The sequence below is a fragment of the Liolophura sinensis genome, chromosome 8 (assembly GCF_032854445.1).
Source record: "Liolophura sinensis isolate JHLJ2023 chromosome 8, CUHK_Ljap_v2, whole genome shotgun sequence".
NCBI lineage: Eukaryota > Metazoa > Mollusca > Polyplacophora > Chitonida > Chitonidae > Liolophura > Liolophura sinensis.
Genome location: NC_088302.1, coordinates 58,180,030 through 58,205,641, shown reverse-complemented (window position 1 = coordinate 58,205,641; position 25,612 = coordinate 58,180,030). Strand labels below are relative to the sequence as shown.

The window sequence follows — 25,612 nt, the reverse complement described above, 5'->3', positions numbered from 1 at the left end:
GTGTGGTTGGAGATAACCTCCCTAGCTGTGCACAGTTGTGTAAATGAGGAGGTGGGGCTGGAGGTACCCTCCCTCGCTGTACACGGTTGTGTAAAGGACGACGTATGGTTGGAGATAGCCTCCCTGGCTGTACACGGTTGTGTAAAGGAGGAGGTGGGGCTGATGGTACCCCCCTTAGCTGTGCACAGTTGTGTAAATGAGGAGGTGGGACTGGAGGTACTCTCCCTAGCTGTGCACGGTTGTGTAAATGACGACGTGTGGTTGGAGATAACCTCCCTAGCTGTACACAGTTGTGTAAATAAGATGGTGCCGCTGGAGGTACTCTCCCTAGCTGTATACGGTTGTATAAAGGACGACGTATGGTTGGAGATAGCCTCCCTAGCTGTGCACGGTTGTGTAAATGAGGAGGTGGGGCTGGAGGTACCCTCCCTAGCTCTACACGGTTTTGTAAATGACGACGTGTGGCACTATCACCATACCTGGATATACCTGTTACATTCACCTTTTACCCATGGATTTAAGGCCATTATAGAATATTGTTAGATAATGTCTGGCTGTTGTGTTATCTTGCTGTTTTCTAGAACATTTTTATCAAACGGGTAAATGACCTTCGCCTAATGTTTTGTGTGACAATAAACACAGGCGTCAGTCCAGCATCGAGAAACTATTCAGGTCTTGTGTAGAAACCCTGCTTAATGCCAAAAGAGAATGGAGGACGGATATATACGTGTGTAATGAAGGGTTAACATGGCATAGTAGACAATGGTGTCGATATACCCAGACACAAATAGACAATACATGAACAGGTTTACCTTAATATAGGCAATCTGAAAGGTCAAAATAATAACATAACATATATAACATAGCCCTAATATACTGCTCTCACTAGTAGCCTGCACTAGTAGTCAGTAAGTTCATGGAAAAAGAGATCCCTGGGTCATTACCATGTGCTAGCGCGCTAACCAACTGAGCCACGGAGGCCCTTGTAGACTGCGATGATGCGCTAGCGATAACAGTGTTCATGTAACACACCTGACAGACAAAAGTTGCGTGTAAGCTAACAGGCATGACTGTAGACTGTAAGGATGTGCTAGCGATAACAGTGTCCATGCAACACCCGTTACAGACAACAGCTGCATTTAAGCTAACAGGTGGGACTTTGGATTGTGAAAAGATGTGCTACCGATAACAGTGTCCATGTAACACACCTGACAGACCACAGCAGCATGTAAACTAACAGGTATGACTGTAGAATGTGGGGAAGTAATAACGATAACAGTGTTTATGTGACACACCTGACAGACCACAGCAGCATGTAAACTAACAGGTATGACTGTAGAATGTGGGGAAGTAATAACGATAACAGTGTTCATGTAACTCACCTGACAGACCACAGCAGCATGTAAACTAACAGGTATGACTGTAGAATGTGGGGAAGTAATAACGATAACAGTGTTCATGTAACTCACCTGACAGACCACAGCAGCATGTAAACTAACAGGTATGACTGTAGACTGTGAAGATGTAATAACGATAACAGTGTTCATGTAACTCACCTGACAGACCACAGCAGCATGTAAACTAACAGGTATGACTGTAGAATGTGGGGAAGTAATAACGATAACAGTGTTCATGTAACTCACCTGACAGACCACAGCAGCATGTAAACTAACAGGTATGACTGTAGAATGTGGGGAAGTAATAACGATAACAGTGTTCATGTAATTCACCTGACAGACCACAGCAGCATGTAAACTAACAGGTATGACTGTAGAATGTGGGGAAGTAATAACGATAACAGTGTTCATGTAATTCACCTGACAGACCACAGCAGCATGTAAACTAACAGCTATGACTGTAGACTGTGAAGATGTAATAACGATAACAGTGTTCATGTAACTCACCTGGCAGACTACAGCAGCATGTAAGCTAACAGGTGGGACTATGGATTGTGAGGAGAGCTACCGATAACAGTGTCCATGTAACACACCTGACAGACCACAGCAGCATGTAAGCTAACAGGTATGACTGTAGAATGTGGGGAAGTAATAACGATAACAGTGTTCATGTGACACACTTGACAGACCACAGCAGCATGTAAGCTAACAGGTATGACTGTAGAATGTGGGGAAGTAATAATGATAACAGTGTTCATGTAACTCACCTGACAGACCACAGCAGCATGTAAACTAACAGGTATGACTGTAGACTGTGAAGATGTAATAACGATAACAGTGTTCATGTAACTCACCTGGCAGACTACAGCAGCATGTAAGCTAACAGGTGGGACTATGGATTGTGAGGAGAGCTACCGATAACAGTATCCATGTAACACAACTGACAGACTACAGCAGCATGTAAACTAACAGGTATGACTGGAGACGTCATGATGTTCTAGCGATAACAGCGTTCATGTGACACACCTGACAGACAACAGCTGCATGTTACCTAACAGGTATGACACAGGATGCAGTGCAGCGAGAGCTGTAGGCTGTTGTGAAACCCCTGTGCACCTCCATTACGTGCAATGTCTGTGTCACTCTGCTATGTGCAAGCCATATCCAAGAAAAGGTGTGAGATTGTGCGGTGTGCATGGGAGAGCGGTGCAGCATGTGTAGTGTCACTGGTATGGCGCTAGTGTGGGAGGGGTCGTGTTGTATGTCTGGTGTCATTGAGATGACGTTAGTGCGGTGTAAATCTGAGGGTCATGCGACATGTCTAGTGTCACTGACATGGCGCTAGTGTGCTGTAAATGGGAGGGTCGTATGGTATGTCTGGTGTCATTGAGATGACGCTAGTGCGGTGTAAATCTGAGGGTCGTGCGACATGTCTAGTGTCACTGACATGGCGCTAGTGTGCTGTAAATGGGCTGGTGGTACGATATGTGTCGTGTCATTGACATGGCGCTAGTGAGGTGTAAATGGGAGGATCGTACGGCATGTCTAGTGTCATTGACAAGGCCCTAGTGCGGTATGAATGGGAGGGTCGTGTTGTATGTCTGTTGTCACTGACATGGCGCTAATGCGGCTTGAATGAGATGGTAGTGCGGTATGTCTGGTGTCATAGACAAGGTGCTAGTGAGGTGTGAATGGGAGGGTCGCGTGGTATATCTGAGGTCATTGGCATGACGCTAGTGCGGGGTAAATGGGAGGGTCGTGCGACATGTCTAGTGTCACTGACATGGCGCTAGTGTGCTGTAAATAGGATGGTGGTACGATATGCCTAGTGTTATTGACATGGCGCTAGTGAGGTGTGAATGGGAGGGTCGTGTTGTATGTCTGGTGTCACTGATATCACGCTAGTGCGGCGTGAATGAGATGGTGTTTCGGTATGTCTTTAGTGTCATTGACATGGCGCTAGTGAGGTGTGAATATGAGGGTCGTGTGGTATATCTGGTGTCACTGACATGATGTCAGTGCGGTTTAAATGGGAGGACCGTGCGGCATGCCCAGCGTCACTGGCATGGAACTAGTGTGGTGTAAATAGCATGGTGGTACGGTGTGTCTAGTGTTACTGACATGGCCCTAGTGAGGTGTGAATGGAACGGTCGCACGATATGTCTAGTGTCATAGACAAGGTGCTAGTACGGTCTGAATATTTTTTCTACTGCTCACGCTAATCTTCAAGATGATTATGAGCTTTAGCGTCAGCATTTATGACAAGGATACATTTTTATTAGCTTACCATGCAACTCCTCGGCTGGCCAGCAGAACATATCAACCCCCCATCACAGGCTACTTCAGATGCACCACGTGTTGTTTTTAACGAAATAATGCGAGCATGAACAATAGGCTTCTACTTTGAGCTTAGAAGTCTAATGAAGGCTTCTGTCTCGAGGGGATCCCAGCACGGCTTAAACACGGCTAGAGTTATGTATGTAGTTTCATCTGTGAGGCTGGTACTGGTGAATGGAAAATCACTGCAAGAAAACTAGGCCATTGCGACCTCATATTGCTTATTAACAGTTAACATCGCAGTAGGTATATTCGTGCAGCCACTGCAAATGGATGAAAAAAACACCAACCTAAATGGTCAGGTCCTTTGGCTAATTGACTGCACCATTCCCGTTGATTATTGTTACCGCATGGTTCTACCATGTGCGATACAGTCGAGAGACTTCACCCCCCCAGATCTCTTTATTAAGCCGGATCTGTACACATTGATTTAAGTGTGTATACATTGCTAGATGTGCCGACGCAGTCGTTCCGGTCTCTGACTTAGGCTTGTGGTGTGCGAGCTAAACTGGGTCAAACGGCCTCGCGTGCTCACGTGCCAGGAAGCCTCGCCAGCTATACGCAGCATGATATATTTATACATCCGAACAGATGTCTTTGAGTTTTGCTTATACTGATCTCAAAATATAAAACTAAATATTCAAATTTCTAATTACCACTTTGAAAGTTGATTGAGCTGTAGAGTTAAAATGTCCGAGTTATGTAAAGCGAGGCCGAAATGCATTTAGAACAGTCTCATTTTTTTCACCCCTGCGCCTAGCTTTTTGAGCAAGAGCGAGGTATCATTAGAATGAATGAATGATTATGGTTTAACGCCACATCGGCAATATTTCAGCCATATCGTGGCGAAGGTATCATTAGGCTTTCGGGACTGACGAAAGTCACATCCTGAAGTAAAGTAGGAATTGTATGATACCTTCAAATCGCCTACCAAACTTGGGACACAAAAGGACCATCTAAAATATGACAACTGTTTTAGAGAGGACAAAAGGGCCGATCAGCACTTTCGTTTGTGATTTAATTGATTTGTGAAATATCTATATCATACACAATATCCTCTTAAAGAGCAAGAACAATTAAGAGAATTTCAGTAATGCTTTTATTGTAACTGTTCACATAATTCAGCGATGAAATTACAGGCAAAGAAAACACTAAAATCGAATATAGTTCCAATGAAAGACCATTAAACACTGTCCCAGAATATAATTTGATTTATATTTAAGAATTTTTCTAACCGAGTAAAATGCATTTAAAACATTCGATTCTACGATGGCTTGTTGGAACTCAAAGGGCATGAATGACGTCACAGGCATATGTTTGGCTTGAAACATTTCTTTGAATTTATTTATTTATTTGATTGGTGTTTTACGCCGTACTCAAGAATGTTTCACTTATACGACGGCAGCCAGCATCATGGTGGTCAACCATCACAGGCTTTGCAACTGTTCAAGTAGCCAACATGGCGATCTCATTCAACATGATGAATCGGCGATAGCGACGACACAGTCGCTAGCTCCAGATAAAAAGGAATTAGGCACAGTTATGAGTTCCAAAGATTCTGGACGCCAAGGAAATCTCTTATCAAATACAACTGACGTCCACTCCACTAACATCTATCAAACACAACTGATGTCCATTCCACTAACACTTATCAAACACAACTGACGTCCACTCCACTAACACCTTTTAAACACAACAGACGTCCACTCCACTAACACCTGCCAAACACAACTGATGTCCACTCCACAAACACCTGTCAAAGACAACTGATGTCCACTCCACTAACACCTGCCAAACACACAGATGTCCACCCCACTAACACCTGTCAAACACAACTGATTTCCACTCCACCAGCACCTATCAAACACAACTGATTTCCACTCTACTAACACCTATCAAACACATCTGATGTCCACTCCACTAACACCTGTCAAACACAACTGATGTCCATTCCACTAACACGTCTAAAACACGTCTGATGTCCACTCCACTAACACCTATCAAACACACTGATGTCCATTCCACTAACACCTTTCAAACTCAAGTGATATCCAATCGGCTAACACCTATCAAACACAACTGATGTCCACTCCACTAACACCTATCAAACAAAACTGATGTCCACTCCTCTAACACCTGTCAAAGAAAACTGATGTCCACTTCACTAACACCTATCAAACACATCTGATGTCTACTCCATCAACACCTATCAAACACACTGATGTCAACTCAACTAACACCTGACAAAAACAACTGATGTCCACAATACTAGCACCTATCAAACACAACTGATGTCCACTCTACCAACATCTATCAAACACAACTGATGTCCATTCCACTAACATCTGTCAAACAAAACTGATATCCATTCCAGTAACACCTATCAAACACAACTGATGTCCACTCCACTAACACCTATCAAACACAACTGATGTCCATTCCTCTAACACCTGTCAAACACAACTGATGTCCATTCCAGTAACATCTATCAAACAAATCTGTTGTCCACTCCACTAACACCTGTCAAACACAGCTGATGTCCACTCCACAAACACCTATCAAACACACTGATTTCCACTTCACTAACACCTATCAAACACATCTGATGTCCATTCCACTAACACGTCTAAAACACGTCTGATGTCCACTCCACTAACACCTATCAAACACACTGATGTCCATTCCACTAACACCTGTCAAACTCAAGTGATATCCAATCAGCTAACACCTATCAAACACAACTGATGTCAACTCCACTAACACCTATCAAACAAAACTGATGTCCACTCCACTAACACCTGTCAAAGAAAACTGATGTGTCCACTTCACTAACACCTATCAAACACACTGATGTCCACTCCATCAACACCTACCAAACACGCTGATGTCAACTCAACTAACACCTGACAAAATCAACTGATGTCCACACTACTAGCACCTATCAAACACAACTGATGTCCACTCTACCAACATCTTTCAAACACAACTGATGTGTATTCCACTAACATCTGTCAAACAAAACTGATATCCATTCCAGTAACACCTATCAAACACAACTGATGTCCACTCCACTAACACCTATCAAACACAACTGTTGTCCGCTCCACTAACACCTGTCAAACACAGCTGATGTCCACTCCACAAACACCTATCAAAAACTCTGATTTCCACTTCACTAACACCTATCAGACACATCTGATGTCCACTTCACTAACACCTGTCAAACACAACTGATGTCCAATCCACTAACACCTATCAAACACAACTGATGTCCACTCCACTAACACCTGTCAAACACAACTGATGTCCACTCCACTAACACCTATCAAACACCACTGATGTCCAATTCACCAACACCTATTAAACACACTGATGTAAACTCCACTAACACCTATCAAACATAACTGATGTACATTCCACTAACACCTATCAAACACAACTGATGTCCACTCCACTAACACCTATCAAACACCACTGATGTCCAATTCACCAACACCTATTAAACACACTGATGTAAACTCCACTAACACCTATCAAACATAACTGATGTACATTCCACTAACACCTATCAAACACACTCATGTCCACTCCCCTAACACCTGTCAAACACACTGATGTCAACTCCACTGACACCCATCAAACACCCTGATGTCCACTCCACTAACTCCTGCCAAACACAACTGATGTCCACTCCACCAACACCTATTAAACACACTGATGTAAACTCCACTAACACCTATCAAACATAACTGATGTCCATTCCACTAACACCTATCAAATACACTGATGTCAACTCCACTAACACCTGCCAAACACATCTGATGTTCACTCCACCAGCACCTACCAAACACAACAGACGTCCACTCCACTAACACCTGCCAAACACACTTATGTCCACTCCACCAACACCTATCAAACACATCTGATGTCCACTCCATCAACACCTATCAAACACACACATGTCCACTCCACCAACACTTATCAAACACAGCAGACGTCCACTCCACTAACACACTGATGTCAACTCCACTTACACCTATCAAGCACACTCATGTCAATTCCACTAACACCTGTCAAACACAACTGATGTCCATTCATGTAACAGCTAATAAAGACAACTGATGTTCACTCCACTAACACGTCTCAAACACAACTGATGTCCATTCATCTAACACCTATCAAACACAACTGATGTCCAGTCCACCAACACTTATCAAACACAACTGATGTCAACTTACCACCTACCAAGCAGATCTATTACACATGTACGCATGCCCTTGGCTTCAGTACACATAGCTATGAATATATACGCATAGCTCTGTAGGCCTGATCCGGGAACTTTACTTGTCAACATGTGAGGCCACTGCATGCCATCTCCTGTCGTCTCTTTATAGTTAGTCAACCTAACAAACGTATAACCCAACATGGTGGCAGAAAAGGGATTTTAAAATTCACAACGAACTGTAGGCGATAGGTTCCCGCGAGAATTGTGCAGACTAAAAGCGAGAATGGCATTGTTTCAGCTGCGACCAACGGGGAACCTGAACTTCGCTCAGCCAGCTGACTGGCCAGAATAGATACGGCTTTTCGACAGATTCTTAGTGTCATCGGGTCTCGACGCTGAATCGGGGGAAACTCAAGTCGACACCCTACTATATTCAATGGGAGATGAAGCGGACGACATTCTGTTATCCTTCAATTTGACCGCCGAACAACTGACAGGCTATAAACTGAGAAGCAAAATTTTGTTGTCAACCATCACACGATCTACGAACGGGTCAAGTTTATGAGCCGACGTCAAGACGATTGCAAGTCTGTTGATAGTTTAATCACCTCACTGCGTTGCATATCATAAGTATTGTTCAAAACTGATACAGAGGCTGAGGTTACAGTAATTCCTGTAACATTAACCGTCCAAAACCCTCTACTGAGCAAGTGACACATATCTTCCGGCCAACGGTTAATTCACTACAGAGATCAAAAAGGGACACAAACACATCAACGCAAGAAGTATATGCTATCCCAAAACTGGAATCTCCACTTATTGGCCGCCCTTTAATTGAAACTCTTGGCCTCATTGACAGGATGCATGGACTGTCTGAAAAATACAAATACAAACAGAGTTACATACAACCTCTCACTAGACTAGGACAAACAGAATGCGAGTATGGCATAAAAATAAAGGACAACATAATGCAGGACCTGGAAATAATATCTCCAGTAGACCAGCCAACTGTACGCTGGGATGGTAGTTGTGCCCAGAAGAATAACCAAGAGAAAATTTGTGTGGACCTCACTAAACGAAGGAGTATTCAGGGAAACTCACCCATTGCCACCTGTAGACGATACTCTAGAACAGATAGAGTCAGCTTTACTTATGACGGTTATCATACCTTTTGGACGTTTCTGTTTCAACAGTTTACCGTTTGTTATCAGCTCAGCTCCAGAATACTTGGTGTTATGGACGATACACTGGTGCCCGGATGAAAACAAGAGGAGCATGACAGACGTCTGAAAGCAATACTTGTTGTCTGAAGCAGATCCAAAAATGGTGACACGAGTTTCTGCTGTCGCATCATATGGACGTGATGCGGTCATAACGCAGAAAGTCAGACGGAAGAAATCAGCGTATCGCATATGAGTCATAGATCGAATCTAGATATGCTCAAATTAAGAAGGAAGTACTGGGAATCACCTGGGCAGGTGAGACGTTCAGCCGCTACATCATTGGTAAGCAAATCGAAATAGAGGCTGATCACAAGCCACAAGTACCCTTGCTAACTAGCCATGACTTGGATAACTTACCACAAAGAATTCATTAACTCAGAATGAGACTCATGTGCTTCTCGTACTAGGAAAACGTCATGATGGACATCTCTGCACAAACGAAACCAGAGAGCGAGCAAAACAATCTGTCTGGTGGCCACGTATTAGCAACCAGAAACTGTAGTCCGAAGTTGTGTGTCGTGCAGTAAAGAAGCCACAAACCATCCAGACCCACAGATGACAACAGAAATGCCTAAACGATGCATGGCAGGTAATCGAGACTGACATTTTCGAGTTACACTCAAAGCCCTCTCTTCTGGTTGTTGACTACTTCTCTAGGTTTGTGGAAATCGCACTTTTAACTTCATTATCTGCCGTTTGTATCATTGAACACATGAAGTCAATATTTGCTCGCCACGTAATCCCAGAAACTGCTAGGTCTGGTAACGTCCCATAGAGTTCAGCAGAATTCCGTAATCTGTTCCAAACTGTATGGATTTCAACATACTGGGCAGCCCGGGATTTCCCCAAAGTAACGTTCAACGAGTGAAGCGGTCACTGAAAAACAGCCGACTATCCATACCTTTGCTATCGTAAGATTCACCCTTTGCTACAGCTAATAGGTACAGCCCAGCGGAACTCGCGGGATGTCGCATTCGTACAACGGTACCAACAACTTCGAGCCAGCTATTCTCACAATTGCCAGACTACAAGGCTATCTATGAAAGCGAGAACACCTAGAGGAGAAAGCAGGCCGTGGACTTGACGTCATCGTTGCCGACCTTTGGGAATGATTCCTCTGGGTACAGTAGAGGCGCGGTGAACAGCTGCAACACCACGACCGTACAATGTTGCCACTGAAATCGGTTCACCTGGTATCTGTGCCCACCTGTGAGATACCAACTGCCACATCTCAACCACTTGGTGATCCACCAACACAGCTAACTCCACCAAGAATATGTGAACCCGTACCAACATAATCAAGCAATGCTGTGCGTACATGCGCCAGCAGAATCTCCAATCCACCAAGATTGTGTGAACCCATACCAACAGAGTCAGTGTAGTGCGTACACGTGCCCGCAGAATTTCCAATCCACCAAGATTGTGTGGACCCGTACCAACAGAATCAGTGTAGTGTGTACACGTGCCCGCAGAATTTCCAATCCACCAAAACTACGTGAAGCCGTACCAAAAGACTCAAACAGTGTTGTGCGTACACGTGCCGGCAGAATCTCCAATCCACAAAGACTTTCTGAGCCTGTACCAACAGAATCAAACTGTGTTGTGTGTACACGTACCGGCAGAATCTCCAATCCACCAAGACTGTATGAACCCAAACCAACAGAATCAAACAATTCTGTGTGCACTCGTGCCGGTAGAATCTCCAATCCACCAAGACTGTGTGAACCAGTACCAACAGAATCAAACAATGTTGTGCGTACACGTGCCGACAGAATCCACCAAGACGTTTGCACGTTTTTTCTGATAATATATGATGTTGTTTGCTTGTTGAGAGCTCTGACATGTTTAAATGTTTAAGTTTAATTAACAAGAAGAGGAAGCAACTCCAACTTACTTTATTAATGACTATTTCAGAGTGAAGATTACGTACTTTGAGTAATCAGCTGACGGCGAATAGCCGTACGCATACCCGCGGCTCCAATCACGTAGTTGTGAATGTACGTGTCGCTCTGTATGCCCGAACAGGACACTTTAGTGGTCAACATGTGAATCTTCTATATGCCATCTCCTGTCGTCTGTTTATAGTTAGTCAGTCTGATAAACGTATAACCCGACAATGTCAACTCCACGAGCACCTATCGATCACTGCGGACGCGCTATACTATCGTCGGAAAGTTTCAGTGTTATTTTCTTGGACTAAAACAATGAAGTCATTGCAACCGTATAACCCTTCAATGAATAATTGTCGATGCCCTCTACAATAAATAGTAAATACTAACAGCCACCAACTGCACCAACTGCACCAACTGCGAAAGTTTCCCTGGCAATATAATGCAGACGTCACTGTTAATGTGGCCTTGCAGGCTGGTGGTTGAGAGAGAAAAGTTATACTAGTGTAACGGGAGCAGCTTTCCATTTCTGGCAAAAGTTGGTGGGAATTTCCATGAGGCCTACTTGGTAGAGCGCTGGACTTCGGCTGCTGAGAACCGAGTTCGAATCCTGGTGTGATCCACGTAGTTAGTTACACTTGGCAGGGTGAAAGCATGCAGACGTCAATGTGAATGTCGCCATGCAGGCCGCTGGTCGATAGTGAAGAGTCAGTTGTACTAGGCAGGGTAAACATGGAGACGTCACTATAAATGTCGCCATGTAGGCCTGTGGTTGATGGAGAACAGACAATTATAATAGGCAGTGTAAACATGAAGATGTTACTGTGAATGTCACCATGCAGGCCGGTGGTTGATGGAGAACAGTCAATTGTATTAGGCAGGGTAAACATGGAGGCGTCACTGTAAATGTCGCCATGCAAGTTGGTGGTTGATGGAGAACAGTCAGTTGTACTAGGCAGGATAAACATGGAGACATCACTGTGAATGTCACCATGCAGGCCGGTGGTTGATGGAGAACAGTCAGTTGTACCAGGCAGGGTAAATATGAGAACGTCACTGTGAATGTCGCCATGCAAGTTGGTGGTTGATGGAGAACAGTGAATTGTATTAGGCAGGGTAAACATGGAGGCGTCACTGTGAATGTCGCCATGCAAGTTGGTGGTTGATGGAGAACAGTCAGTTGTACTAGGCAGGATAAACATGGAGACGTCACTGTGAATGTCACCATGCAGGCCTGTGGTTGATGGAGAACAGTCAATTGTACTAGGCAGGGTAAACATGGAGGCGTCACTGTGAATGTCACCATGCAGGCCTGTGGTTGATAGAGAACAGTCAGTTGTACCAGGCAGGGTAAACATGGAGACGTCACTGTGAATGTCGCCATGCAAGTTGGCGGTTGATGGAGAACAGTCAGTTGTACCAGGCAGGGTAAATATGAGAACGTCACTGTGAATGTCGCCATGCAAGTTGGTGGTTGATGGAGAACAGTGAATTGTATTAAACAGGGTAAACATGGAGACGTCACTGTAAATGTCGCCATGCAAGTTGGTGGTTGATGGAGAACAGTCAGTTGTACCAGGCAGGATAAACATGGAGACGTCACTGTGAATGTCACCATGCAGGCCTGTGGTTGATGGAGAACAGTGAATTGTATTAGGCAGGGTAAACATGGAGGCGTCACTGTGAATGTCACCATGCAGGCCTGTGGTTGATAGAGAACAGTCAGTTGTACCAGGCAGGGTAAACATGGAGACGTCACAGTGAATGTCGCCATGCAAGTTGGTGGTTGATGGAGAACAGTCAATTCTACCAGGCAGGATAAACATGGAGACGTCACTGTGAATGTCACCATGCAGGCCTGTGGTTGATGGAGAACAGTCAATTGTACTAGACAAGGTAAACATGGAAGCTTCACTGTGAAAGTCGCCATGCAGGCCGGTGGTTGACATAGAACAGTCAGTAGTACTATGAAGGGTAAACATAGAGACGTCACTGTGAATGTTACCATGCAAGTTGGCGGTTAATGGAGAACAGTCAGTTGTACCAGGCAGGGTAAATATGAGAACGTCACTGTGAATGTCACCATGCAGGCCGGTGGTTGAGGGAGAACAGTCAGTTGTACCAGGCAGGGTAAACATGGAGACGTCACTGTGAATGTCGCCATGAAAGTCAGTGGTTGACGGAGAACAGTCAATTGTACTAGGCAGTGTAACATGGAGACGTCACTGTGAATGTCGCCATGAAAGTCAGTGGTTGAGGGAGAACAGTCAGTTGTACTAGACTGGGTAAACATAGAGACTTCACTGTGAATGTCGCCATGTAGGCCGGTGGTTGATGGAGAACAGTCAATTGTACTAGACTGGGTAAACATAGAGACTTCACTGTGAATGTCGCCATGTAGGCCGGTGGTTGATGGAGAACATTCAATTGTTCTAGGCAGGGTAAACATGGAGACGTCACTGTAAAGTCGTCATTGAGGGCGGTGGTTAATGGAGAACAGTCAGTTGTACCAGGCAGGGTAAACATGGAGACATCACTGTGAATGTCGCCATGCAAGTCAGTGGTTGATGGAGAACAGTCAGTTGTACCAGGCAGGGTAAACATGGAGACATCACTGTGAATGTCGCCATGAAAGTCAGTGGTTGACGGAGAACAGTCAATTGTACTAGGCAGTGTAACATGGAGACGTCACTGTGAATGTCGCCATGAAAGTCAGTGGTTGAGGGAGAACAGTCATTTGTACTAGGCAGTGTAACATGGAGACGTCACTGTGAATGTCGCCATGAAAGTCAGTGGTTGACGGAGAACAGTCAGTTGTACCAGGCAGGGTAAACATGGAGACATCACTGTGAATGTCGCCATGCAAGTTGGCGGTTGATGGAGAGCAGTCAGTTGTACTAAACAGGGTAAACATGGAGACATCACTGTGAATGTCACCATGCAGGCTGGTGGTTGACAGAGAAGTCAGTTGTACTGGGCAGGGTAAACATGGAGACGTCACTGTGAAAGTCGCCATGCAAGCTGGTGGTTGAGCATGGTCAGTAGATAACAGTCAGTTGTACTTGGGCAGGGTAAACATGGAGACATCACTGTGAATGTCGCCATGCAAGTCGGTGGTTGATGGAGAACAGTCAGTTGTACTGGGCAGGGTAAACATGGAGACATCACTGTGAATGTCGCCATGCAAGTTGGTGGTTGATGGAGAACAGTCAGTTGTACCAGGCAGGGTAAACATGGAGACGTCACTGTGAAAGTCGCCATGCAAGTCAGTGGTTGATGGAGAACAGTCAGTTGTACCAGGCAGGGTAAACATGGAGACATCACTGTGAATGTCGCCATGCAAGTCAGTGGTTGATGGAGAATAGTCAGTTGTACTAGGCAGGGTAAACATGGAGACATCATTGTGAATGTCGCCATGCAGGCCGGTGGTTGACAGAGAAGTCAGTTGTACTGGGCAGGGTAAACATGGAGACATCATTGTGAATGTCGCCATGCAGGCCGGTGGTTGACAGAGAAGTCAGTTGTACTGGGCAGGGTAAACATGGAGATATCACTGTGAATGTCGCCATGCAAATCTGTGGTTGATGGAGAACAGTCAATGGCACTATGCAGTGTAACATGGAGACGTCACTGGGAATGTCGCCATGCAGGACGGTGGTTGATGGAGAACAGTCAGTTGTACTATGAAGGGTAAACATGCAGACGTCACTGTGAATGTCACCATGGAGGCCGGTAGTTAAAGGAGAACGGCCAATTGTACTAGGCAGGTTATTATGGAGACGTCACTGTGAATGTCGCCATGTAGGTCGGTGGTTGACGGAGAACAGTCAGTTGTACTAAGCAGGGTAAACATGGAGACGCGACTGTGAATGTTGCCATGCATTCTGGTGGTTGATAGTGAACAGACAGTTTTAATAGGTAGGGTAAGCATGGAGACGCGACTGTGAATGTCGCTATGCATTCTGGTGGTTGATAGTGAAAAGACTAGACAGGGTAAACATGGAGACGTCCCTGTAAATCATAGGGGTATAACACACACATCTCGTCCATGGAAGTTGAAATTTGGACATATTTGTCCTCAGATAACTCAGATTTGTCCTCAGATAACTCAGATTTGTCCTCAGATTTGTCCTCAGATTTGTCCTCAGATTTGTCCTCAGATAACTCAGATTTGTCCTCAGATAACTCAGATTTGTCCTCAGATAACTCAGATTTGTCCTCAGATTTGTCCTCAGATAACTCAGATTTGTCCTCAGATAACTCAGATTTGTTCTCAGATTTGTTCTCAGATTTGTCCTCAGATTTGTCCTCAGGTAACTCAGATTTGTCCTCAGATTTGTCCTCAGATTTGTTCTCAGATTTGTCCTCAGATTTGTCCTCAGATGTCCTATTTACGCCGTTCAAAAATAATATCTAACATCATATTTAAAATTTTTTACTAAGTCAAAACTGGCTTTGTTGAACTGGCCCCCTGAAGTTTTAATTAACTTGTATTAAGGGAATGAATTACAATATTGCTTCTTTTACGGTGTCTTAATATCTTATGACCTAGAAAATGTTTACAATGGATTTGGAGTAATCTTAGACCAGTGATTCTGCTTAAGCCCTGGTGTTAAGGAGGCCTTGCTCAGGTTTTATTCTCTGTGCTGTTCGTCCTTAATTATTTTCCCGTGTTTATCCTGTCTCAAACGCTGTAATCAACATCGGAGACTATGTTGATTAGCAACTGTTTTTCTTCTAACTATAACTTCTAACCCTAACTAAAGACATTTGAGGTCACCCTCTAATGTACTGTTCCAGTAGCTCTACCAATTCCTGTGCTATATTAATACTGTGTCTATTTTCATCTTCCCCTTAGTGAAGCCTTTACAGATGATTGACGCCGACACTCCATGATCTCAGTACATGTAGCTCCGCCACCCCACATCCACACTGAACAGTTTTTCTGACATATACAACTTGTCAATTGCTCAGGCACTCAGTGACATAGCCCAACATCTGCACTTCGTGGGGCAGCTAGCAAGGATCTTTAAGCAGCATCTGTTTCTGTTTTAAGCTTTTTCTCAAGGTCAACTGTGAATGAAGTTCATGGTCATAGCCATCATAAATATACTGCACAGCGAGAAATGCCGGAAGTTTTGGTCCAGTTTTCAAAATGAAATGAAAACATATTTCCTCAAGTCAGATATTTAGTGAAAGACACGACCGATTTAATAGTCACGGTCAATTTGAGAGTCATTGTGCTAATTGACCATAGTAATACCTTGTCTATGTTCCACATGGTTTGACTATGGTTGTATAAATATTTAGTATGGACGCATATTTACATGCCATTTTACATCGCCTGGAATCACCACAACGATCTACCGGACAACGTGAACGGTTATGACATTTAAAGTTGTCACGCATTTCTTTTTTACTACTCACTTAGTGTGCATTATAAGTAAAGGTGCAGTTCAGATGGCTGGAAAAGGAACAAAACAGGTAAAAGTGCTTGAAATAAGGCTTTGTTAACGCAGTGGCTTAATCAGAGGTGCTTTAAATGGTCGAACGAGATATCCTGACTTCAGTCAGATAATATTCACAAAGTACCAGACCAGTCACTAATTATGCGCAAATATAAGAATAACCCGTTTAAGAATTAAGTTCAGATGTATTTTAATGAATATGTTTAAACCTTTAAGTCTCCATAAGCATTCATTATAAATATGAAACTTTAATATTTAACGCGACATCTAAATTATTACCCGTAAACGCCACATAAGTGATTAGAGTTATCAGTTAGAGGGTTAAAGAGAACAACGTCAGGGCTGCAGCCGTTTGGCACATAACTAAGCGTAATGTTCAGCATTCCTTCCACAGTAGTATTACGAATGTGTTTTACATATTATAAAGAAGGTGAAAGGATTCATTTGAAACCATTCTGCTTTGTTTAAACTGTTTCTCATGTACATAAATGACAACGGATTCCAGCCCCAAACAACCACAGGAAAGATTTTTTTCGTGTGAACTTAGGGATGGACTTATAAAGGCTTCCGTAAGCTGTCATTTGAGCGCAAATGGTGGTGAAGCCTGTGGGTAGGTGTATCCCTAGTACAACTTGAGAAATACTTTCAGTCTGTAAATTTTCCGTCGCAAGTCTAATGTCATTAGTCCAGTCTCCGGATATAGTGCGCCCACAGATGTTGTTCTCGTAACACCTGATATTGTCCCGAGAAATCTCTCTGGATATGCTGGAATGTGATTTTGAAATTGAAATATGTACACAGTAAATTCTGTCCACAACTATTGAATACATCAAGCAAAAAGATATTGTTTACAGTTACATTGAATACTTACTGCACTCAATGGCCTATTTTCTTAGCTCTTTGGTGGTTTGTGTTAAACGTGCGCTTATTGACCGGGAACGTTAATCTTAGTTGCCGGATGATATGCGAATATCTGTTTCCACACATAAATGTAATAGATGTCTTTAGAATTTAAAAATACATGTAAGCAGAAAATTTGGTTTTAAGTATTAAGTAGAGAAATTTGTATAATTTGGAGTGTATACCGGAAACTGAGTCTGTCTGATAACTGGGAAGGTTTAGTTAAGACATTTGTTGCATAGTTCTGGTTTTGGAAGAGTATTTTTTCCCTTATTCTGTAAACCAGCGTAAATCATCGCACACTCAATGACAAAGACTTATAGTTCATAAATTAGTTTGGACATACGTTTGAATCTGTAATGTACCTTCTAAATATTCAGAATCGAAATTACCTGACTAAATTCTCTAAGCTTGGATGGTGGCTTATAGCGTCCATATAGACCGCGACCCTAGCCGCCCCACGCAAGGCGCTGAAGGAGCGGATGAAGCAGGTCCTCCGCGCCCTCCGTGTTTTCCACGGTTTGGTTACTCCCTCCCCTGAGTTGCTAAGATCGCGGTCAAAATTGGACGCTATCAGCCACCATACATGTAGCTCGCACGCTACTTGAAAAAAAGCAAGTGTCGTAAGTTTATCTCTTAAAAATTTGTGGAGAACCGAACTTTGGGGCACACCAGATCACTTCCTATTGTTCATCATTGTTGGCGCCTGGTACTTCTCGCTATTCCTGATCCCCGGAGCAGTCAGTACCTGCTGTACAAACGCCATGTATCGATGCATCCACCTCTTGGTTAGGTCTTGACTTCCTCCTTCAATAACCAACAGTATGATCCACGACAATGTTAAATCCTTTCAGAAAGCAGACTAAATCTCTAGACCAATCCCATCTGTAAATTAGTTGTATTAATCTGTAGACCAGTCTTATTTGTGTATTAGTTGTATATATCTGTACACCAGTCTTATTTGTGTATTAGTTGCATAAATCTATATTTATTTATTTATTTGATTGGTTTTTTACGCCGTACTCAGGAATATTTCACTTATACGACGGCGGCAATAAATCTATAGACCAGTTTTATTTGTATATTAGTTGTATAAATCTATACATCAGTCTTATTTGTGTATTACTTGTATAACTCTGTACACCAGTCTTATTTGTGTATAAGTTGTAAAAATCTATAAATGAGTCTTATTTGTATATTACTTGTATAAATCTGTAGACCAGTCTAATTTGTGTATTAGTTGTATAAATCTGTAGACCAGTTTTATTTGTGTATTACTTGTATAAAATTGTTGACCGATTTTATTTGTATAGTAGTTGAATAAATCTGTAGACCAGTTTTATTTGTGTATTAGTTGTATAAATCTGTAGACCAGTTTTATTTGTGTAGTAGTTGTATAAAATTGTAGACCAGTTTTATTTGTATAGTAGTTGTATAAATCTGTAGACCAGTTTTATTTGTATATTAGTTGTATAAATCTGTAGACCAGTTTTATTTGTATATTAGTTGTATAAATCTGTAGACCAGTCTTATTTGTGTATCTATATTTAGTTGTATGAATTTGTAGATCAGTTATGTGAGCATCGGACCAAGAAATTTCTCAATTATGTACCAAAAATTATGGGGTATAAAAGTCAAATACAGGCACCTCATCGGAGCACCACATTGAATTTAACGCTATTAATATTTTGTGAGAAAAAGCCACTATAGATCAGACAGTTTTTGATATAATTCTATTTTCGCTTTTCGAGAAGTAGGACTTGATTCTACTGGTTCACTTGGAATGGAATGGCTGGGTGCGGTCATCTATAACTTTGGCATACTATGGCGTGAAACCAAGCTTCATATAGATGATCAGATGTGTATGTGTATATCAAATAAGGTCTTTACTTACAGTCGTCTTTCCAGTGGAAAGAGATTTTGTCGACGCCCGCAAGCTACCAAAACTTCCACGCACAACGGAGGGAAGGCGCCATTGTTAGAGGTGGAGGTCGGACAACAGCCCCGCGGACAAAACTCTCGACAGACATAAAACCCTCGATGACTGTTAAAAAGTATATCATTGTTTAAGAACCAATAGATACCACACGTTGACAGTTTGTTCAAAACCTTCTCTCTGAAGCGATTTTAAGATATGTTTGCAGTCGATAGCACCCCCTCATACTCGTTCAAACTCCTTGTAATCTAACAGTTTATAAACAAAATCGACATTTTCCTGGCAACGAAATTGGAAGGAGCTATCATCTGTCAAGGTAATACAGAATGCATGGCCTCAATTCCAACAAATGGATATTTCACTGTTGACTTTTGAACATTTCACACCTAGTGCTTAAGCACTTTTTACTTTTGTGTGTCCAGCTTGTAATTGTAGGATTCCAAATAATTTGTATTAGATAATATACACCAATGTTGTACTTTTAAAACAGAACAAAAATTATACAGAATCTTATACACAATACAGAAAAATAAATTTATGATTTTTTAATATTTTAAGAGTATTAAAAATAATACTGCCAAGATCTTTTTATCCTTGCAACACAATATATTACAGTGGACTCGGAAGCAGTATGACCGGTACAGCCAGTGCTGTACTGCTTTTCATACACAAAAAATAATAAGAAAAAGTTTTTAAAAAAGTTAATCAACTAAATCAAAAGTAAAGTCAAATAGCTGATATATAATAGGTCACCTGTCAAATAGGTGATATCTTAAAAAGTACTACATATACTGAGCTCAGGGTTTGTGCACATGTAGAGCACAATAGCACAAGTAAGAAATTTCATCGTAGATTCGGTGTGTGCATGTTAAATACGGTAAATTACTGAATTCCTGACTAAGTATATTGTGTATTTGAATCAATGCCAAACAAAATGTCAGGGGTTATCTCAAGAAGTACTGCATGTACTGAACTCAGGGTTCGCTCACATTTATAGCACAATAGTATGAGGGGGATATTACATCGTAGATTCGGTGTGTGCATATTAAATACTGTAAATTGCTAAATTCCTGACTTGATGTATCGTGTATTAAAATCACTGTTAAGCAAAATGAAATATGGATTAGGGAAGGAGGAGGTGGAAGGGGGGGGGGGTCTCAAAAAGTACTGCATGTATTGAGGTCAGGGTTCGCTCAGCTGTAGAGCACAGTAGCACGAGAGGGATATTCCATCGTTTATTTCCCTACCATACAGCATATTGGAAACTTCTCTCAGTAGTGCTCTTTTACACTAATTGTTCGCTAATTTCTTTGATAGCGATACTATACCAGCGCTAAACAGAGAGTATACATGTATTGTTCTTTCAGAAAATCCACACAGCTGGCCCCTTTGATAGTTACCTTCTACATAGCGATACTATACCAGCGCTAAACAGAGAATATAGATGTATTGTTCTTGCAGAAAATCCACACGGGGCCTTCGTGGCTCAGTTGGTTAGCGCGCTAGCGCAGCGTAATAACCCAGGAGTCTCTCACCAATGCGGTCGATGTGAGTTCAAGTCCAGCTCATGCTGGATGGTCGTGGGTTTCCCCCGGGCTCTGCCCGGTTTCCGCCCACCATAATGCTGGCCGCCGTCGTATAAGTGAAATATTATTGAGTACGGCGTAAAACACCAATCAAAAAAAACAAAAAGAAAATCCACACAGCTGGCTCCTTTGATAGTTACCTTCTTGTTCACGAATATTTTGTCCTTTCAACAAGTCTGCGCAGATGGCTTCTTTGACAGATAGCCTTATTACAGCAGTGATAATTATAAATATATTCTATTCTCAGAAAAAGAAGAATATATTAGCGAATATATTGTCTTGCCAAGAAACCCTGCAGATTCAGTCTTTGATACCTAGCTGGTAGAGATCGATGTTACAACAGTGCCAAATAACGAATATGTTGCCTTACCAACAAGACCTTCAAATTCACTCTTTGATAGTTATAGCTACTAGATAGCGATGTAATATCAGCGCTAAATACCGAATATATTCACTTTCCGTGAAAGCCACGCAGGTTGCGTCTTTGGTGGTTAGATACTACTAGTATATATCCTTATTAAAGCAGTGTTAAACAGCGGATGTGTTATCCTACTAACAAAGTGCCACTGGTTTTTTTTTATAATTTTTTAAGTCACTGGAGGCAATATGTTTTTGCCGTCGAAACCCAGCTTATGGAATTTAACATTATAAATTGGAATTAATAAGTGTTCTAAATTCACTTTCCTTACAATAATGTGAACTTCAAACATATTTATGTGTAGAGGTTATGTTGTTAGGCCTACGTGTCGAGTATGGCTGATTTTACAAACAGCTGAAAATAAGAGTTGAAATTGAGCTTATAAAGTTGAACACTTCATTTTCAATTTTAAAAAATTTTAATTTAAAAAGGTGTTCTAATTTGATTTTTCAGACATCTGAATGTTGGCGACTCTCTAAAAGAAAGACTATAGTCTGCTTCTACACAACACTATAATAGCAGCGCTAAATAGCGAATACATTGCTCTTCTAGAAAATCCACCCTGCTGCCCTCTTTGATGGTTAGCTTCGACAAAGCCATATTTTAGCCGCGCTTTTAAAAACATGTAGTCCAAATATTATTCTCTCAGTCAATCTCACAGCTGGTCTCTTTGAATTAGCTTCTACGCAGCACTATCATAGCAGTGCTAAATAGGGAAGATATTGTCCTCTCAACAAATATGCACAGAGGGTCTCTTTGCTAGCTTTTACATAACCCTCTGATAACGACGCTAAATGCCAAATATATTACCCCATATCCCCACACATGACCTCTTTCATAGGTAGTTTCTACGTAACGTTATGATAGTTGCGCTTAATATGGAATACATTGCTCTTCCAGAAAATCTGTCCAGTTGGTCTCTTTGGAAGTTAGCTGCTACATAGCGCTATCATATCAGGGATAAATAGTCCATATACTGTTATTTCAACAAATCCGCACAAAGCGTCTCTTTGATAGTTAGCTGTTACAAAGCGCTATGGTAGCAGCGCTAAATAGCGAATACATTGCTCTTCCAGAAAATCGTCCAGGTTGGCCTCTACATGGGCACATATACTAGTATTGTTCTCCCAACTTATCGCCATAGCTGCCTCCTTCGAAGTTTAGCTTCTACATAGCGCTGTTACAACAGCGGTAAATAGCGAACAGATTTCGAATAGATGACCTCTTTGGATTAACTTACCTTCTTTATAACGCAGTTATAGCAATGCTTTACTTTGATACTTAGCTTCTTCATAGCCTTATTCTAGCAGCCCTAAATAGAGAATATACTGTCTTTTAAACAGATCCCTACGGATGGTTTCTCTGATAGTGGCAGACTTAAATGGCGAATATAGTGTAAAGTGGGGTTATATGGACCTGCGGGTAATATGGACACCCTGGATATTTCTGCCCAGAGTGTTTGTCAGTGCTGCCATCTATGTTGTCAGTGCTGCCATCTATGTTGATGTGATGTAGTTATAGGCGATACCCTCAACGCACCCACTCCTGCTCACTTGCCAAGAAAGCTAAGATATATATGCCAGTTTTAAAAATTATTTTATTAAAACTAATGATGTTAGCTACATTCTTCAAGGCCTGTAAACATCTTAATCAGTTATACTGTGTTAGGTTAGAGTACAGGCAACAATCGTACGGCATAACGTGCAGAGTAAGGGTTATGGTCGTTGTATTCGTCAAGGCCATCCAAACTAAAAGTATGCACCTGACGTATTATGGCCACCCACGCTATTCCAAAGATATGGCAGTATTACCTACCTTGTCATACGCCTTATTCTCATTTATTATTGATTTCGGTCATTTATAAAATTAAATTTCCGTGCAAGCAGTTGTTTTCTTCATCCTAGATTCACGTATGGATATAAAGTATCCCTAGATATGTAAGTCTGTAGTGGTTTAAGGAATTATACAGCGTAGGTAAGTCTTGACCATGATTTGAGCTTAGATCTTTACATCCCAAATTGGGCACTTTACCCATACTGACGTCCACACTTCTTGAAAACTGCTTGTTCACGGCACATCACCTGAACTAAATCTTATTCTCTCTGTTTTACCATTTGTTGAATTAAAAGGCGTTATTTTTTAGTAATTATAACAGTGCTTTTCCATTTGGGATAATGTGGACCCCAGGGATTCATCCGTAGGAGCCTGTGTGTAATTTACTTACTGTAGCGATGTATTGTATGAGTGTCTCAGCCTTCAGCTGACTGCAACACTCTCTGCAGCACTGTGTGTACTCTACTTACTGTAGCGATGTGAGTGAGTGAGTGAGTGAAAGTTTTAAAGTCGCTTTCAACAATATTTCAGTTTTACCGCGACAATAAAACGTCAAGTAGTCGATCTACTACGGATAATTCATTTACTATTCAGTCAAAAAAGGACACCAGAAGTCACATAACAAACACAGACGGTAGTTTAAAATGACAGCTTTCCTGCCATACCAATGGTATAGAAAATCAAAAATAGTATCACTTTCTACAGAATTGAAAAGTTATGAAAGAGAGCTCACGTGATTAAAGGAATCTCGTACAGGATCAAAGTCGCCACAGTCAAGCAGTATGTGCTTGACTGTGAACTGTTGATCACAAGCAAAGCAATGAGGAATATCTTCTCCTTTCAACAAATACCCATGCGTAGCACGTGTGTGACCGATACGACACCTCCTCAAAATGCAAGAGCAGAGACGATGCAGTGAAAGGGAAGGCGCTGGACCAACAAACTGACGAATATCATGCAGTTTGTTGGTTGTCTGGTCATCCCACTGAGCCTGAAACAAGCGCTTGATATAGGAGCAAATAAGTGAACGCAAGTCCGAATATGGAACGTCAGTTTGGGTAATAACGGAATGCAGAGCCGCCATCGCGGCTTCATCTGCAGCAGTATTCCCAGGGATACCCATATGCCCGGGCACCCAACAAAAGACAATGATAAAATCTTCATTAAGTCGTTTAAACATCTCCCTGATAGACAGAATGTCTGGATGTACAGGCGAACTAGCCCGAATTGCCTGGAGGCAGGAAAGGGAGTCAGAGCAGATGAGAAATCTGCTACCTCCTAGCTCTGGAATGGACCGAAGTGCCCACAAAATTGCCTTGGCTTCCGCAGTAAATACAGAACAGGAATTTGGAAACCGAGTTGAAATGGTTCTGGGCGCAAGGACAGCGGGAGAAGCCACGCCATCATCATTCTTGGAACCGTCAGTGAATATGCGGTGATAAAATGGATACTTTGAACACATATTACTAAACCCCTGCTGGTATACTAAAGGGTTGGTGGAAGATTTCTTCAGGGAAGAGAGCGAGGTATCAACCTGAGGCTCAGGACATAACCACGGTGGATCTTCCTGGATGCGTATGGGGGTGATAGTATCCAGCCCAAGTCCAGCTGCTTGCACATGTTCCTGGATGCGTACACCCAGTGGAGGAACAATGGTTGGCTTCTGAGCATATAAGTCTTCAAATTCCGGATGGAAAACACAATCAAAGGCTGGGTTGGATGGATTGGCTCTAAGCTTGGTGATATACTGTAAGGATAGTTTAGTTCTTCGAAGCTCCAGGGGAGGCTCGTTTGCCTCAACATACAGACTCTTCACAGGAGAGGTACGGAAAGCACCTAAGCACAACCGTAGGGCCTGGTGATGTACAGTATTGAGTTTCTTCAACTGGGAGCGTGACGCACCTCCATAAACACTGCAGGCATAGTCTAGCTTAGACAAATCAGTGCACGATAGAGCTGAAGTAGGGTTTCATGATCCCCTCCCATTCGAGCACTATAGACAACCTTCAAAATATCAAGCGCCTTTAGGCATCTGGCTCTAAGATAATTAATGTGAGATTTAAATGTAAGGTGCTTATCGAAGATCACCCTGAGGAATTTTGCCTCCGGCACAACCTTGATGGGGGACAGATCTAAAAATACCTTGGGGTCTTCATGGGGGAAGTACTTCCGACAAAAGTGTACACAGTTAGTCTTCGACTTGGAGAACTTAAATCCGTTCTCCAGTGCCCAGTAATGGATTTTGTGAAGGCAAATCTGCAGCTGTCTCTCAATAGTGTGCATACCTTTGCCTCGACAAGAGATACCAAGATCGTCCACAAAAAGGGACGCATTCATACTAGGAGATAAAACTCTGGCAAGGCTATTAATCTTAATGCTAAAGAGAGTAACTGATAAAAT

The 25,612-nt window shown here is 42.4% G+C and overlaps 3 protein-coding genes across 3 annotated transcripts in view; all 3 read right to left on the bottom strand.

The window, feature by feature from the left end:
- LOC135472522 (sodium/glucose cotransporter 4-like) overlaps positions 1-3,934 on the bottom strand; it is a 43,059-nt gene extending 39,125 nt beyond the window's left edge. The window contains exon 1 of the mRNA XM_064752065.1: positions 3,685-3,934. The gene's annotated coding sequence lies outside the window, so the exon portion shown is untranslated. The remainder of the gene's footprint in view (positions 1-3,684) is intronic.
- A 7,769-nt stretch (positions 3,935-11,703) lies between these two features.
- Positions 11,704-13,020, bottom strand: LOC135473719 (nuclear pore complex protein DDB_G0274915-like). The gene has a single exon (XM_064753584.1). The coding sequence runs from the start codon at positions 13,018-13,020 to the stop codon at positions 11,704-11,706; it is 1,317 nt and encodes a 438-aa protein (XP_064609654.1).
- A 2,035-nt stretch (positions 13,021-15,055) lies between these two features.
- The window catches only part of LOC135473718 (uncharacterized), a 29,338-nt gene continuing 18,781 nt past the window's right edge, over positions 15,056-25,612 (bottom strand). The window contains exon 3 of the mRNA XM_064753583.1: positions 15,056-15,484. Coding sequence (XP_064609653.1) covers positions 15,056-15,484 — 429 coding nt within the window. The remainder of the gene's footprint in view (positions 15,485-25,612) is intronic.